The 16,250-nt window shown below is 53.4% G+C and overlaps 1 protein-coding gene and 1 pseudogene across 6 annotated transcripts in view; both read left to right on the forward strand.

The window, feature by feature from the left end:
• Nucleotides 1-10,056, forward strand: part of RBM10 (RNA binding motif protein 10) — a 29,150-nt gene extending 19,094 nt beyond the window's left edge. For 3 of the 6 annotated variants that reach the window (XM_058535709.1, XM_058535714.1, XM_058535712.1), the window contains 19 exons: nucleotides 568-641; nucleotides 1,991-2,077; nucleotides 4,218-4,278; nucleotides 4,419-4,595; nucleotides 4,978-5,138; nucleotides 5,310-5,407; nucleotides 5,494-5,581; nucleotides 6,182-6,368; nucleotides 6,476-6,618; nucleotides 6,729-6,846; nucleotides 6,933-7,024; nucleotides 7,115-7,279; nucleotides 8,235-8,384; nucleotides 8,485-8,550; nucleotides 8,634-8,822; nucleotides 8,913-8,987; nucleotides 9,294-9,400; nucleotides 9,477-9,606; nucleotides 9,712-10,056. In XM_058535709.1, coding sequence (XP_058391692.1) covers nucleotides 568-641; nucleotides 1,991-2,077; nucleotides 4,218-4,278; nucleotides 4,419-4,595; nucleotides 4,978-5,138; nucleotides 5,310-5,407; nucleotides 5,494-5,581; nucleotides 6,182-6,368; nucleotides 6,476-6,618; nucleotides 6,729-6,846; nucleotides 6,933-7,024; nucleotides 7,115-7,279; nucleotides 8,235-8,384; nucleotides 8,485-8,550; nucleotides 8,634-8,822; nucleotides 8,913-8,987; nucleotides 9,294-9,400; nucleotides 9,477-9,606; nucleotides 9,712-9,837 — 2,294 coding nt within the window. In that variant the 3' untranslated portion in view covers nucleotides 9,838-10,056. The remainder of the gene's footprint in view (nucleotides 1-567; nucleotides 642-1,990; nucleotides 2,078-4,217; nucleotides 4,279-4,418; nucleotides 4,596-4,977; nucleotides 5,139-5,309; nucleotides 5,408-5,493; nucleotides 5,582-6,181; nucleotides 6,369-6,475; nucleotides 6,619-6,728; nucleotides 6,847-6,932; nucleotides 7,025-7,114; nucleotides 7,280-8,234; nucleotides 8,385-8,484; nucleotides 8,551-8,633; nucleotides 8,823-8,912; nucleotides 8,988-9,293; nucleotides 9,401-9,476; nucleotides 9,607-9,711) is intronic. The other 3 variants (XM_058535710.1, XM_058535715.1, XM_058535711.1) reach the window with 2 other exon arrangements.
• Nucleotides 10,057-10,123: 67 nt separating this feature from the next.
• LOC131400263 (ornithine decarboxylase antizyme 1-like) lies at nucleotides 10,124-15,295 on the forward strand (annotated as a pseudogene).
• The last annotated feature ends 955 nt before the right edge of the window (nucleotides 15,296-16,250 follow it).

A 16,250-nucleotide genomic window follows, 5' to 3' on the forward strand; every position in this document is an offset into this window, starting at 1 on the left:
TCCTGATGGGCCTAGAGCCCTAGCCTCACCGAGCTGCCTGGCCCAGCTTCTCTTTTGCTCCTTTGATTAAACACCTCTTACAAGGCCCCTCCTGGGCACCCCTGGCCTTGTGCTGGGCCCCACCCTTCGGTTATTTATTCTGGCCCATGTGGAGCCAGCAGTCTGCCCATCTGCCCTCATTCCTTCTCTGGAGACAGACTTCTATTTGTACCCTTTTCCTCCCAGCTCCTTCTCTCCGTCTCTGTCACCCAAGGCTGGCCAGGCAGGTCTGCCTGAGCCCCATCTCTCTGCCTTTCTTCCCAGCTGGTGCGTGTGTATCTCCCCCTCCCCCCACCTCTCACCTGTGTTTTCCTCCCTCGCCCTTCCCTCTTTCCTGCCATCTACCTTGCCTCTCACGCCCTGGTCTTTCTCTCTCTGATTGCTTCTCTCTCTCCCTTTCTTCCTTTCTCCTCTCCCCTCTTCCCTCTCTGCCCCTGGTCCTCTCCCCTCGGGTCCCGCCCCCGGGAACGCCGTGTGTCCAAAGCTGTTGACTAACCCACTGCGTCTGTATCTGAATGCTGTCTCCAGGTCAGAGCCGGGGCTTCGCCTTCGTCGAGTTTAGTCACTTGCAGGACGCTACACGATGGATGGAAGCCAATCAGGTTGCTTTGCCGCACTTGAACCCCCCCCCAAACAAATACTACTTTGTAATCGAGCGCTCCCCATCGCCTGATTCTTATGGACACAGTTCCCTGCCCTGTGGCCCTGTGTCCCATCCCCCCCGCCCCCTCTCTCTCCCCCTTCCTGACCCTCACTATCTCCTCTTCCCATCTTTCGCTACCCACTGGGCTTCCCATCAAGAACCCACACTCACCACTGGTCCCTTCCTGCCGCCAGGCACTAGCTCTGCCCCTCCACCTCTCCCAGCTGAGCTTTCAGAGAAAGGGCTGCCAGGGGGGTTCTTCCACCAGGGTTCCCACTCCCCAGGGGACCGCCGTACTCTGGGGTTAGGCAGAACCAGGACTTCGTTCTCCTCTCAGGCACTGCTGGAAATCCAGCCACTGGGGAACTTAGCTGTTGGCACAGTAACTAGTGAGTCCCGTTTTGCCAGCTCTCTCCCTGCATGTGAGTTTGGCCCTTTGATTTCCACGCAAGAGGCCAGCACTGCTCCGTTGATCTGAAGTACCAGTCGAGTGTGATAGTTTTGTTCACTGGGACTCACTTCAGTTGCCCCACCTCTCCTACTGCACCTATCCCCCATAGGAGTCCCTGCTGTCGGGAAGGGAAGGGAGCCTGCTCCCCCAGACTGGCATGGGCTCCCAACCCAGCAGCTTTGGGACCTTCAGAGACCCGAGGATCTGCTCTGTTCGCCCACCCAGAGCCCAGCTCACTGGTGTGGAGCACTGAAGGAAAGCCTCGGGAGGAAGGGACAGATGGTGGTGGAAGGAGGGCTCAACAGAGGTGGCCCTGGGGCCATCTCTGCCAGTCCATAGGCTAGTGCCTGGGCCCAGGACCCAGCCAGCCACGGGAAGCCAGCCTCACAGCAGGAACTTCCATCTTTTAAATATGGCTCTTCCTTTTTCCCCTTCTCCAGCACTAGCGCGCGTGCGCTTTCTCTCTTTTTCTCTCCCTCCTTTCCCTCCCCTCCCCGTCCCGCATCATCCCAAGGGTAGCCTGTGTAGTGCTGGCCCTGGGTGTGGCCTGGAGTGTCAGGGCCAAGTGGGGAGTTTTCCCCACTGTCTGGCAAGCGTTGGTCAGCCGAACACTGTGTGCCTGGTGGCGTGTGTTCATGTGTGCGTGCCCGAAAAGGCAGCAAACAGCTGCGCCCGAGGGCTGTGGCGCTTTCCCTCCCTCCTTCCCTTCCTTCTTCCCTCGTCCGTTCTCCGACCTCCCTCCGTTCCCTGTCCCTCATCCATCCAGCTGAAGGGCTCGCTCACTCTCTTCTCCTGTGCTGAAACGGTGCGTGGGGCACTGCTGCCTGGGCCTCACGGTGCTCTGCTTTTTCCCACAGCATTCCCTCAACATCCTGGGCCAGAAGGTGTCCATGCACTACAGCGACCCCAAGCCCAAGATCAATGAGGACTGGCTATGTAATAAGGTACAGGGGCGGTGGGCAGTGGTTGCCATGGATAGAGACAGCAGCAGCAGTGGTGGCAACGTCTCTGTCTCCCTGGGGTCTTTGAGGTGGCATGGGCGTTGAGGACTGGCTGAGCTCAAGTAGCCACTGATCCTTGCCATGCCCTCTCAACCCCCACCAATGTGTACTGAGCTTTCACTCGGCGCCAGGCTCTGCCCTCATGAAGTACAATCTTGCCTGAAGTCCCAGGAGACTTTCAACAAGTATTTACATAAGACTAACTAGTGACAGTGGAGGCATAATGTGGTGTGTAAAATGTGGACTTCAGAGCCAGACTGGCTGAAATTAGACTCTCTTAGATCTGCCTTGATTTTGGTCAGGGGGCTTAACCTCTCTTTGCCTCACTTGCCCCATCTCTAAAGTGCAAATAGTAATGCCACCTCTTCCCAAAGGTGGTTGGGAGGATTAAAATCTGGTGACAAGAGAGTAACACTTGAAACAACACCTGGCCCACTGTTAGCACCATTTAATGTCAACCGTTATCCTGAAGGAAAGCACAGGGCGTTCTGAGAGCCTGTGTCAGGTGACCCAACCTTGAATGCCACTCTGACAAAGCCACCTGAGGCTGAGGGCACAAGCACTAGGTTTTGCAGTCATATTCCCTAAGAGGAACCTGAGGCTCAGAGAGATGGAACCGTGGGTGGGCCTTGAGCCATTGTGGATGCCACTGTGGGTTCAGGTCTCCCCTGGGGCCAGCCTCACAAGGAGCCCTGAGGCAGGCTTGTGACTCCACAGCCCCACCTCTCGCAGCTGGCTGGCAGTCCTGAGAGTTTGTGGAGGCCCCAACCCTCTCCCCAAGAAGGATGCTGCCTAGTGAGGGGAGTGGCGCCTGTTTGTTTAAAAAAAAAATTAATATCAGAAGGTGGGTGTCAAATGTCTCTGGAAAGATAGGGACAAAGTGACAGTGGAACTCCATCCCTCCTATATTTTCAGATATTCCTTGAAACCAAGGAATTCTCTTCTTTCCCCTCCTTTATCCCCCACATCCTGTAGGTCACCAGGACCTGTCACTTCCATCACAAAGTCCCCTCCCTTGCCATTCCCACTGCCCAGGACAGTCCTCCCTCCCTCCCCTAGACGGTCGCCACAAACCCCTCTCTGGTGTACTGGCCTCTTGCCTCTTTCTCCCTCCCTCACCTGTAACATTCCTCAAAACCACCTCTGACCACGTCCCTCCTTCTCTACTTAAAACCCCTACGACTCTGAGCTTAAGCATGACGGTCCTCCATAATCTAGCATCACCTTCCCTCTCCAGCCTCGGCTTTTGCCTTTCTCCTCACCCTCCTATACCAGCTACGGAAAACCTCTTATTCTCTCTGCTAGCAGTCACTTCCCAACAAAACCAAACCAAACCAAACTTCTGGGCCTCCCAGATCAAACATCCCTGCTAACTCTCCCCAGCCCAGTGAGCCGTGCCTGTCTTGGCCCGTTCCCCTCCCTGAGCCCCTGTTGGTGACTGTCCCTACAGACTAACCTGCCTGTCTGTGCTACATCTGCTCCCTGCTTTTAGGCCATGAGGGCAGAGGCCACATCCTGGGCATGCGGGGCAGAGCCTGGCACAGGAGCAGTGCTCGGTACCTGACTGTGGAACAGAGCTAGAAATGTGGTGGAAGCTGGGGTCTCTGGAGGCTGGACTGTCCAAGGCAGATTTCTCAAAAGTGGCAGGATCCGACCCAGCCCTCAAGATAAAGGAGGGGTGGGAGTCTGGCAAGAGAGGGGCTACTGCCTTTTAGGGATAGAAATGTTGAAGGTTTCTGAACAGGAAAGCAAGTTTTGGGAAGAGGAACCTACTAAAAGGACGTGGTGGTGGGGACAGTCCTAGGAGTTGGTACCTCAGAGGAGATGGCAGTTCTAACAGGAGGGAGGGAGTTGTTGATTCCTGAGTTGAGGGGGTGGCACTGAGGACAAATTTGAGACCATGTAAAGGGAAGATTCACAGAACTGAGAATGACAGCCAGAGCCCTAGAGCCCCCTGCCACCCTCACCCTGGGACCTTCCTTCCTGGGGCATTGCGGGGTTCCCTGGGGAATTTCCGGATCCAAGTTTGGAGGGCGCAATGGAAAACTCCACCCCCTCTGACGGCCTGGCCTGTGCCTCACAGTGTGGTGTCCAGAACTTCAAACGCCGCGAGAAGTGCTTCAAATGTGGCGTTCCCAAGTCAGGTGAGGCCCTCCTACTACCCTCTCCCTGGGACACTGGTGGCTATGGGGAGAAGGGTGAGGGGCCAGTGCTCTGGGAGGAGGGTGACCAGCCTTGGAGCCTCCCCCTTTGTCACCAGCCTGTCTTCTGCCACCCCTGACAGAGGCAGAACAGAAGCTGCCCCTGGGCGCAAGGCTGGATCAGCAGACGCTGCCACTGGGTGGACGGGAGCTAAGCCAGGGCCTGCTCCCCCTGCCACAGCCCTACCAGGCCCAGGGAGTGCTGGCCTCCCAAGCCCTGTCACAGGGCTCGGAACCAAGCTCGGAGAACGCCAACGACAGTGAGTCAGTTGTTCCTTCCTTCTTCCTCCCTGCCCTAGGGTGTCTGGGCTGGGCTCTCCAAGGCCAGAGAGGTGGTGATGACCAGGACTTATTACTCCCAGGGGTCTCCACCTGGTGGGGAGACAAACATGTAATAAGGAGAGCAGGGGAGGATCATTGCCCGACTCGACTTTAGGGGTGTGTTAGGAAGGTTCTCGGCAGGTAAGTGACCGAGCTGGGACTTGGACTGACAAGCAGAGTTTATCCAGGAGGAAGAGGAGAGAGGAAGCAGCAGGTGCAAAGATGTGAGGCCAGAGGAGATGGAGCAGTGGGGAGCCACCAGAGGGTAGGGCTGGAGCAGAATATCAGAGGTGCCTCCTAATGCTAGGCCCCTTCCTGCAGCCATCATTTTGCGCAACCTGAACCCACACAGCACCATGGACTCCATCCTGGGAGCCCTGGCACCCTACGCGGTGCTGTCTTCCTCCAATGTACGCGTCATCAAGGACAAGCAGACCCAACTGAACCGTGGCTTCGCTTTCATCCAGCTCTCCACCATCGTGGTGAGGGCGGCACAGGGGGGGGCCGGGCAGCCAGGGTCCCGGCCCCCGGGGCGGGGAGGAGGGACCCTGACTCTAGCTCCCCATCGCGGCCCCAAGCCTGGAAATGGGGCAATGGAGCCGGGGGCCTCCCCGGGCCTGACCCTTCTGCCCCTGCCTCCCCTCCTCCCCCAGGAGGCAGCCCAGCTACTGCAGATCCTGCAGGCCCTGCACCCGCCGCTCACCATTGACGGCAAGACCATCAACGTTGAGTTTGCCAAGGGCTCCAAGAGGTCAGGGCCCCACCTGTGTCCCTTCCTAGCTTGCCCCCCAGCTTGGGGCCTCCCATCTCACTCCCAGTCTCTGACATCCTCCCCAGGGACATGGCCTCCAACGAAGGCAGTCGCATCAATGCTGCCTCTGTGGCCAGCACTGCCATTGCCGCGGCCCAGTGGGCCATCTCGCAGGTACTCAAAGACCCCCCTACGCCCCAGCGTCCCGATACTTGGGCTGCCACGACCCTCCCGTGCCCTCTCTGCCAACAGGGGGTCTGGCTTGCTGTTTTGGCTCTCTGTGGAACCAAACCCTCTCTCAGTGGCTGCTACGGGCTTTGGGGGCCTTGCTGCAGCTCCCTTCCCACTTACCTCCTCCCAGGCTTTCATTGTGGCTGCTTTTCTCTTCTTTTTTTGTGGTTATTTTATCATCCTGAATTATTACAACTTTTTTAATAAAAAGGAATTTGTAAGTGGCTGAAAGAAAATTGGGAGATGAGAATAAAGAAGGGGAGGATGGTATTTTTCTTGGTCTAACACCTGGCACACATACCACACACACACATACCAGCGTCAGCCCTGGGAGCGTTTGGGCACGCGTCTTTGTTCCCGGTCTGGTTTTTGCCACTGCCCCTGCTCTGCGTGGGCGGCTCTCGAGTTTCGCTTGTCTGAGGGCTGCATGCTTTCTGTCAGCAGGCAGGCACTAGCCTCACCTGTGGGTAGATGCTTCTTAGCAGAGTCTTTTCGCCCTGTACCCCCTCCTCTGCTAATGAGCCCCTCCCACCTGCCCCTTAGGCCTCCCAGGGTGGGGAGGGTGCCTGGGCCACCCCCGAGGAGCCGCCGGTCGACTACGGCTACTACCAACAGGATGAGGGCTATGGCAGCAGCCAGGGCACAGAGTCCACCCTCTATGCCCATGGCTACCTCAAAGGCACCAAGGGCCCCGGCATGACTGGAACCAAAGGGGACCCAGCCGGAGCAGGTGAGCCCCAGCATCTCTCCCTGAGCCCAGGGTGGAGGCCAGCAGGCATAGGGTCCTGGGCCTTGCCATTCACACGCATTCTCCTCCCTCCCTGTCTCTCTTTATAGGTCCCGAGGCCTCCCTGGAGCCTGGGGCAGACTCTGTGTCGCTGCAGGCTTTCTCCCGTGCCCAGCCTGGTGCCGCCCCTGGTATCTACCAGCAGTCAGCAGCCGAGGCGAGCGGCAGCCAGGGTGCTGCTGCCAACAGCCAGGTGAGGGAGCTCAGGGGGGATCCTGCAGGGGACAGGTGGAGGGATCCTAGGGGGCACAGGAGGCATTGACAGACACTGAGCCCTGTTCCCCTGTCTGGCCCCATGACCAGTCATACACCATCATGTCACCCGCTGTGCTCAAATCTGAGCTCCAGAGCCCCACCCATCCCAGCTCTGCTCTGCCACCGGCCGCCAGCCCCACTGCCCAGGAGTCCTACAGCCAGTACCGTGAGTAGCCACAGCCTGTGGGTGGGTTTTGGGCAGTTCCTTAACAAAGCAGAGAGGAGTGTGACGCCCCCCTCCTCTCCCCCTAGCTGTTCCTGACGTCTCTACCTACCAGTACGATGAGACATCTGGCTACTACTATGACCCCCAGACCGGCCTCTACTATGACCCCAACTCCCAGGTGATAGAGCAGCCCAGGGAGTGGGTGAGTTCTGCAGTTCCTCTTCTCGAAGTCTTCCCTCATGTCCCTTCTCCCCTCCCCCTCCGCCAGTATTACTACAACGCTCAGAGCCAGCAGTACCTGTACTGGGATGGGGAAAGGCGCACCTATGTTCCTGCTCTAGAGCAGTCGGCTGATGGGCATAAGGAGACGGGGGCACCCTCAAAGGAGGGCAAAGAGAAGAAGGAGAAGCACAAGACCAAGACGGCCCAACAGGTGAACACTGGGGTCCAGCAGTCGCTGGCTGGCTGTTTGGTGTCTCCCGATGAATGCATTTCTGTCATTTGTTACCCTCCACTGCTGAGGGAGGGGTGTAGGGGTGGATGTATACATGGGCAGTAATTGTGCTGAAGCGAGACCAGGCTCCTGATTCAGCTCTGCCCTTTGCTATGTGACTTTGAGCCAGAGCGGTCTCCTCGGTATGTGGCAGGGCTACCCACGTCCCTGAGGTGGCCAGTGCCATCCAAGTGAGCCCTGTCAGCTCTCCTGTCCCCTGGTTGGAACCCTCACACTGCTGATGGGAGGATGAGCTGGTATGGGCATCCTGAAGCCAGGCTGGCCCTGTGTGTGGAAACGAACGGGTGTACATACTCCTCTGGGCCCCGAACCCCACTCATGGGTGTGTGTCTATGTCTGTATGTGTATATGTCCCAGAGAACTGCACACAGGCTCTTCAGGGTGGGCAGGAAAACAGCCATTGCAGTGTTGAGGAGCAGTGGGCAGTTGGAGGGAACCTCAGTGTCTGTGGAGGAAGAGTATGACAGTCTGGGTGCAGCACTTAGAAGCAAGAACTAAGTGTTCCCTTGGCAACCTGGTACATTCTAAAAAGGGTGTTGTGCCGAGGGAAAAGCAGAACATGGAATGTGGCGTAGTATCACACATGTAAAGAAAAATCATGCAGAGAGAAAGCTGTTGTATGCATTTTAGAATGGTAAAATAAGAATACACATAATAGTGTGGGTGCCTATCAGGAGCATCGGGGCACAGCTGGAGAGGGGCTTGATGAGGAGCACCGATGACAGAGAAATGGGAGCTCTCACTGCTGCCTCTGTCACCATCTGCCGGAGGCTGCAGGGCAGGGAGGGGTGAGCTGCTGCAGGGGCAGTGGATGGAGTTGGTGGCCCAGCAGTTGGAGGGTTCCTGAGAGCCTCACCCCCATCCTTGCCTCTAGATTGCCAAGGACATGGAACGCTGGGCCCGCAGCCTCAACAAGCAAAAAGAAAACTTCAAAAACAGCTTCCAGCCCATCAGCTCCCTGCGAGATGACGAAAGGCGAGAGTCTGCCACCGCAGATGCGGGCTATGCCATCCTGGAGAAGAAGGTGTGTTGTGGCCACCCGTCCGCATGACCCCCCCCCCAATTCTTGTCATCCCTCCAGTCCTTCTGTGGAGTCCCTGAATTTCTGTGTCTCTCTACCCCAGGGAGCACTAGCTGAGCGACAGCACACCAGCATGGACCTCCCGAAACTGGCCAGTGATGACCGCCCAGTGAGTGCCCAGGGCTGAAAAGGGGGCATGAGGCTCTGACCTAGCCAAGCCTGATCTCCCACCCTCACCATCACCTTCTGCAGAGCCCACCACGGGGTCTGGTGGCAGCCTACAGCGGGGAGAGTGACAGTGAGGAGGAGCAGGAACGTGGGGGCCCCGAGCGGGAGGAGAAGCTCACTGACTGGCAGAAGCTGGCCTGTCTGCTCTGCCGGCGCCAGTTCCCCAGCAAGGAGGCACTCATCCGGCATCAGCAGCTCTCTGGGCTCCACAAGGTGATTGAGGGAGGCTTGACAGGGAACCCTGGTCCCTGGCCCAGCCCCGCCCAGCCAGCCACTTCATTCCTCCTCCTGTCTCCCTTGCAGCAAAACCTGGAGATTCACCGGCGAGCCCACCTGTCAGAAAATGAGCTGGAAGCCCTTGAGAAGAACGACATGGAGGTGAGGCGTGACCCACTCCCGGGCTCCATCCCTTCTGTCCCTTGCCAAGTCCCTGTCCCCTCAGGTAGCTGGCACTCAAGTTCCTCAGCTGGCTACAGCCTGGCTGCCATCAGCGATCTCACATCCTGTTCCTGCAAGGCTTCTTCCCAACTCCCCTGCACTGGTTGCTCGCATCCACGCTGTCCTGCCCGCAGGACCTCAAATCTGTTAGCCAGATCCAGCTCCCCGTGGGGCCCCCCAGACCTGTGCCCATGTTTCCTGCAAATACTGACCAGCTCCCCTACTCTCATATACACACACTTTCAGCAAATGAAGTACCGGGACCGCGCAGCTGAACGCAGAGAGAAGTATGGCATCCCGGAGCCGCCGGAGCCCAAGAGGAGGAAGTACGGCGGCATGTCTGCGGCCTCCGTGTGAGTGCCCAGGGCCAGGTGAGGGGGCCCGGGGCCGGCAGGCTGGTCATTCATGCTGTACCACTGTCCCCTGCAGGGACTTTGAGCAGCCCACGCGGGACGGGCTGGGCAGTGACAACATTGGCAGTCGCATGCTCCAGGCCATGGGCTGGAAAGAGGGCAGTGGCCTGGGCCGCAAGAAGCAAGGCATTGTCACGCCCATTGAGGTGAGTCTCCTGTGATCCCTTCCCTGCCCTCCAGTCCTGTCTGCTGTAGCCCCGCCTCGCCCCCATCCCCCAGCCTCTCTGACAGAGCCTGCCTCCCTTACACAGGCCCAGACACGGGTGCGGGGCTCTGGCTTGGGCGCCCGAGGCAGCTCCTATGGGGTCACCTCCACCGAGTCCTACAAGGAGACACTGCACAAGACAATGGTGACCCGCTTCAACGAGGCCCAGTGAGCAGCTACGAGAGCTACTTCTATATATGTTGGGTGTCCAGCCCAGGGCAGGGGAGGATGAAGTGTTGAGTGGCCTGAGCAGAGCCCTGCACCTGTCTACCAGCCCACTCCCCAGCCAGAGAGGCCCTGACCAAGTCAGACTTTGAGTTGGTGACTTTTGTTGGCGAACTGGGCTTGGGATCACGTTCTTCTTTTTGTAATAAAAGCTGAAAAGTCCGCAGCTTGCATGTCTCTTTCTTGTGTCTCAGTATGGTTTGTGGCCCACAGACACAGAAACATAAACACAGATGGGCAAGGGGCCTCATGAGGCCAAGGTGGGTGGCAGTGGTGGCATTCAAAGTGTCTGGTGCATGGCGGCTACCAGCTTACTGGGGCGGGGGGTGGTGCAGAACATAGGGTTTTGGCTGTACCCCAACCCAAAAGATCCTGGTCACAGCCCCTCACCATTGTCTGGCCAAGCAGGTCATGCTGTACCAGGAAATCCAGCACCACCAGGGCACTGTCGGGCTTGAAGTCCCCCTTGTTCAGAGCCAGGACTGGGAATTCCGCATTCCTGGCCTCGCCACCCCACAGCTGCAGTTGCTCTACAGTCACAAGGCTAAACTGTACTTGGGCCTCCCTGGGTCTGGAGACAATGCCCAAGGGCATCTCCAAGTAGACAACGATGGGCACTCTGGCGCCTGTCAGCCTTGTTGCCTAAATGGCCTGATGACCCCAGAAGGGTGGAGATAGAGAAGCTCGGCCTGCCAATCTCAGGTCCCAAGGCTGCCCCACCAGGACCATTTGGGTCCACCCTTGTCCCCATCCTCTCCACGGCTGTTAGCACCCCACCCCACCGGTCACTGCCAACCAGTCTACATCCTGTGATTCCCAAGTATGTGTGTGTGTTGTGAGTGCTGGGGCTGCCCTCTCCGGGCCAGGAACTCCCCCTCCCCAGACAGACAGGCATGCCTCGCTTCATTGCGCTTCTATTTATTATGCTTTGCAGATACTGCATTTTTTGCAAAACCCTCCACCAGCAAAAAGATTGGGGACTCATTGAAGGCTCAGATGATGGTTAGCATTTTTTAGCAATAAAGTATTTTTAATTAAGGTATGTACATTGCTTTTTTAGACATAATGCTATGGCACATTTAATAGACTGCAGTATGTTGTCAACATAACTTTTATGTGCACTGGGAAACCAAAACATTTGTGTGACTCGCTTTATTGCGGCGGTCTGGAACCAAACCCACAGTATCTCCGAGGTATGCCTGTACGTGTTTATGCAACAAGAAGGTGGAAGGGAGGTGGTGTAGGAAGAGCAATTGTCGCAAAGCCTTGTCCCTCATTTACTAGTTTGCATTGTGACATTGCCCTGAACCAGTTGTAGGAGGCGAGGTTAGAAAGAAGGGGGCCTCTAGAGGTGGAATGGTGCTGATCTGGGGTTTGGGGTGTTGCCCAGTGAGAGAGGGAGGGGATGTAGGAGAGGAATAGAAAGAGACCACGTGAAAGAACCTCAGTGAGGATGGGTGGCCTTTAGTGTGCGGGCACCCCTGCATTCCCTTCCTTCTTCCCATTCCCCAGAGGATGGTTCCTGGAACCCCACAACAAGGAGCCCTCACACATGGCTGGCACTAGTAAATGGTATAGCCACTCCGGAAAACTCTTTGGCTGTTTCATATAAAGCTTATGCTTACCCTGTAACCCAATAATTCCATTCTTAGCTATTTACCCCAAATAAATGCAAACATATGTCTACCAGAAGACATATGTATATTCATAGAAGCTGTATTCATAAAAGCCAAAAACTGGGAACAACCCAAACGTTCAAGAGGAGAATGGATAAATTATAGTAGATTTGTACAATGGAATACAACTCAGCAATAAAAAGGAACAAAATACTTATACAAACATCAACATGAATGACTCTCACAAACGTTGAGTGAAGCAAGTCAGACACAAAAGAGTATATACTGTATGATTCCATTTATGTGAAGTTCTCAGGCGAAACATATTTAGTAGAGTGCGGTGGAGGGGGGGAGGGTGTTATTCACAGGAAAGGGTTGCAAGGTAGCTTTCTGGAATAATGAAAATGTTCTATATCTTGACTAGGATGCTGGTCACACAGGTGTATACTTAGCTAAAAATTCAACAAGCTGAATAATTAAAATCTGAGCATTTTATTATATGTAAATTATACAAGAAATTGGAAAAAGATCACCAGAGCAAACCTCAATAAGAAGGAAGGAAATAATGAAGAGAACAGAAATAGATGAAATAGGGAGGGAAAAACAACAGATTAACAAAATCAAAAGCAGAATCTTAATTTTTGTTAAGAGGAAAATTAAGAGGAAAAACAGATCTCTAGCAAGACTGATCAGTTAAAGATAGAAGATGCAAACAAATCAAATACAAAATTAAATTTGTAGTTTAATTTTGTAGTAAATCTAGTACAGATGCGGGCCGGCCCCGTGGCTTAGCGGTTAAGTGCGCGCGCTCCGCCGCTGGCAGCCCAGGTTCGGATCCCGGGCGCGCACCAACACACCGCTTCTCCGGCCATGCTGAGGCCACATCCCACATACATCAACTAGAAGGATGTGCAACTACGACATACAACTATCTACTGGGGCTTTGGGGGGGAAAAAAGGAGGATTGGCAACAGATGTTAGCTCAGAGCTGGTCTTCCTCAGCAAAAAGAGGAGGATTAGCATGGATGTTAGCTCAGGGCTGATCTTCCTCACAAAAAAAAAAATCTTAGCTAAATGTAGCCACTAGTATATTTAGCAAATATATTTTGATCAGATAGAGTTTGTCCCAGGAATGCAAAATTGGGTCAACAGAAAAGCAATGTATGTAGTTCCCTACTAACAGACCAAAAGTAAACAATCTCAACCACAGAAAAAGCATTTGATAAGGTTCAAGAATCTGTGAATTCATACTTATATATATAAATTAATGGATAAAAGAATAAATGGAGGAGAAAAGAAATATCTACTTTACAATAGAATGTCAACTAACTACGGAACAGTGATAGAGTTAGAAAATCTATGGATGCTAAAACTAGTGGTGACACTTTGATGAGGAACAGGATATTTACATAGATCCAAAGTATCTCTCCACGAAATGCATGTTAGTTAATTCGAAAAGGAAAAACATTAATGTGGAGAAACCTGGCAGACACCATCCTAATGAAGGGAACAAAGTGAAAATTATCCATATTAAAATCATGAGCCCCCTGATAGGATGAAACAAAGAGACAGCATATCCAAGATGCAGAACCTGAAGCTAACCATGAAGAAACATCAGACAATGCCAAACTGAGGGACAGTCTACAAAATTCCAGGCTTATATTCTTCAAAAGCATCAAGGTCATAAAGGTCAAGGGAAGATTGAAGAACTGTTCCAGACTGAAGGAGACATGCCATTTGAGTGTTCAGATGTCACCTCCTTAATGAAGCCTGCCCCAGCTACCCCGTTTAAAATTCCAAACCCTCCCCCACCACCTTGTGACCCCTTCCTTGCATTACTTTTCTCCATAACACTTCTCAACGTCTAACGTACTATATATTTTCTTACTTTTCTATATTGTTTGTCTCCTTCACTAGAATGAAAGCTCCACGAGGGAAGGGACGTCTGTCTGCCTTGCTCACCACTGTGTCACCAATGCCTAGAATAGGGTTTGGCGCGTAGCAGACCTTGCAAGCATGAATAAATACACACACCACAGCTGTTCAAATTACTCTCATCCTCAAGACTCCATTTTTAAAAAAGGCTAATATATAAAGAGTTCCTAAAAATCCATAAGAAATACAACAACCCATTAGATAATGGATAAAGGACACGAACAGAAAATCCCCAGAAAGCAAGAACTGTAATACCTTTAACTCTATGAAGAGATGCCCAAGCTTACTCCTAATAAGAGAAACGCAAATTATAATTACACCGGATTGGCAAACAACCTAAGTCTTGACAATCTGCTCATTGAGGCTGTGAACCAGCAAGCACTCTCATACATGGCTGGAAGCAATGCAAAATGGTACAACTCTTGCCCCCACCGTCCACCTCCCTCCGCTTTTCCTGCTTCCCTACCTCCACAGGCTTTTGCTCAAGCTGTTTCCTCCAACTGGAATGCCCTTCCCTCTCACTCAGTAAAGTCCAAAGCCGGCCTCAATTACTCCCAATGATCCATTTGAAGGCAACCAATTCTTCAGAGAAGAACTTGGCCACACCTATGGCTTCAGTTGTCACCTCTGATGGTCCCCAAATCTGTATCTCCAGCCCAGACCTCCCTCCACCTCCTGAATTTTAGACCCAGTCCCCAACTGTTTACTCAACTGACACATACCAGACCTTGGACATCTAACAGGCATCTCAAATGTAATACATCCAAAACCAAATTCCCGATTTTGCCCCACATCTGCTCCTCCTGAAGTATTTCCCATGTCAGTGGATGACAACTCCATTCTTCCAGGTGCTCAGGCTAAAAATCTGGGGGTCAACTAGGACTACTCTCTATTTTTCATGCCCCATATCTGATCTCTTGGCAAATCCTGGCTTCTTTACCTTCAAAATCAACCCAAAGTCTAAACCCCCCGTCACCACTTCCACTTTCACCACCTGGGTCTGATCCTCTCATCATTTCCTGGACTCTTGCAGTGGCCTTTCCACTGGTTTTTCTGCTTCCACCTTTCCCCTTACAGTTTGTTCTCTCTCCACACAGAGCAGCCAGATTGTTCATTCTAAAATATAATTTAAGAAGGAGGGGGATAAACCCAGCACCACCGTCCATACCAGCCGCACCATGTCCTCAGCCTGCACAGCCACGGAGGCCGCAGCAGCGGGAGTTCCAGGGTCTCCCTTCCCCGCTCTAGTAAGCTGGGTCCGGGGCCTCGGTGGTGCTCCCGATGTCCCTCACCCACCCCTGAAGATCCCAGGTGGGCGAGGGAATAGTCAGAGAGATCACAATCTTTCAGCTAATTTATTTTACTCTGATAATTGGCTGAATGTAACAGAGGAACTAACGTCTAACGACAAGACGAGAATCTTGAATGTCCAGACCAGGCTCAAGGCCGCCAAGCACATCAGCTGGAGAGTGGTGCTGCAGGGGGCTCCCTCGACGTTGAGATCCGGGGCGGGGCGCTGCCCGAGGGCAGCGAGGACAGCTTCGAGGTTCTTCCCGAGTTTGCCGAGGAGCAGCCCACGCTGACCGCGTCTTCATTTGCTTCCACAAGAGCCGTGATGACAGAGCCGCCTTGCTCCGTACCTTCAGCTTTCTGGGCTTTGAGATTGTGAGGCCAGGGCATCCCCTTGTCCCCAAGAGACCCGAAGCTTGCTTCATGGCCTACACCTTCGACAGAGTCCTCCGGCGCGGAGTAGTGGAGACCTGCGTCCTCGCACCTCACCGCCCGGAGCTCGATCAACCACAGTGCCCCCTGTCGCGCTGTGCCGCTCTGTGCCACACTGTGCGGGTGGCGTGACCAGCGCTGCGCTGGGTCGGGTGTGAGGCCTGCTCCTCTGCTGGGTGTGTCTGCGTGTTGTAATTGTGCAAATAAACGCTCACTCCAAATTAGCATATATTTCTTGAAGTTTAATGTTCTGTTTGTGATACTGAAGTATTTGCTTTAATTCTAAATAAAAGTTTATATTTTACTTTTTTATTGCTGGTTTAAGATGATTCAGATTACCCTCGTCTTTTGAGGGGGAGTTTCTTATCTGAAGTCTTTTGGAAACAGTCTTAGATCTCTTAACTTGGAAAGATAGGTAATAATCGGCCCTTCTAGTGCTCTCAAAAATCCGAATAAAAGCGATTACACCGCCAAAAAAATATATATATATAATATAATTTACATAATGTGACTCCCCTGCTTAAAATCCTTTTACGGCTTCCCACAGATCTTAGAATGAAAACCAAACGTCTCAGCCTGGCTTACAATGCCTTACTTGACATGGCCTCAGATCTCATCTCCCAGTGCTCTCCCTTCCTCACTCCTCTCCAACTACACAGACTTCTGTGCTCTTCCTCAAACCTGCCAAGAACTTCCAACCTCAAGGCTTTGCACCTGATGTTCCCTCTGTCTGGAATGCTTTCCCCACTCCACGCGTGGCTCGCTTCCTCACTTTTCACATGCCTCCTCCTCAGAGAGGCATTCGCTGACTACTTTACATGGGGAATCAGGAGAGGTCTCTCTGAGGTGAGGCAAAGGATACAGAAGAAGGAAAAGACCTGAGGGAAGAGTGTTCTAGAGTACTGCAAGGATAGTTTCCTTGCTATGTTCTTTGCTATGCTCCCAGTCCCCTGCACTTAGTAGACACTCAATAAATCTTTTTCAAATGAACAGCTTTGGAGGTTGTTGACAGGATATGAGATACAGAATTTGGGATAAGGTGACAAAGGCATTTTGTGTTAAACACCTTTGCTCAAACATCACCTTC

Source organism: Diceros bicornis, chromosome X, assembly GCF_020826845.1.
Source record: "Diceros bicornis minor isolate mBicDic1 chromosome X, mDicBic1.mat.cur, whole genome shotgun sequence".
In the NCBI taxonomy this organism is placed as follows: domain Eukaryota; kingdom Metazoa; phylum Chordata; class Mammalia; order Perissodactyla; family Rhinocerotidae; genus Diceros; species Diceros bicornis.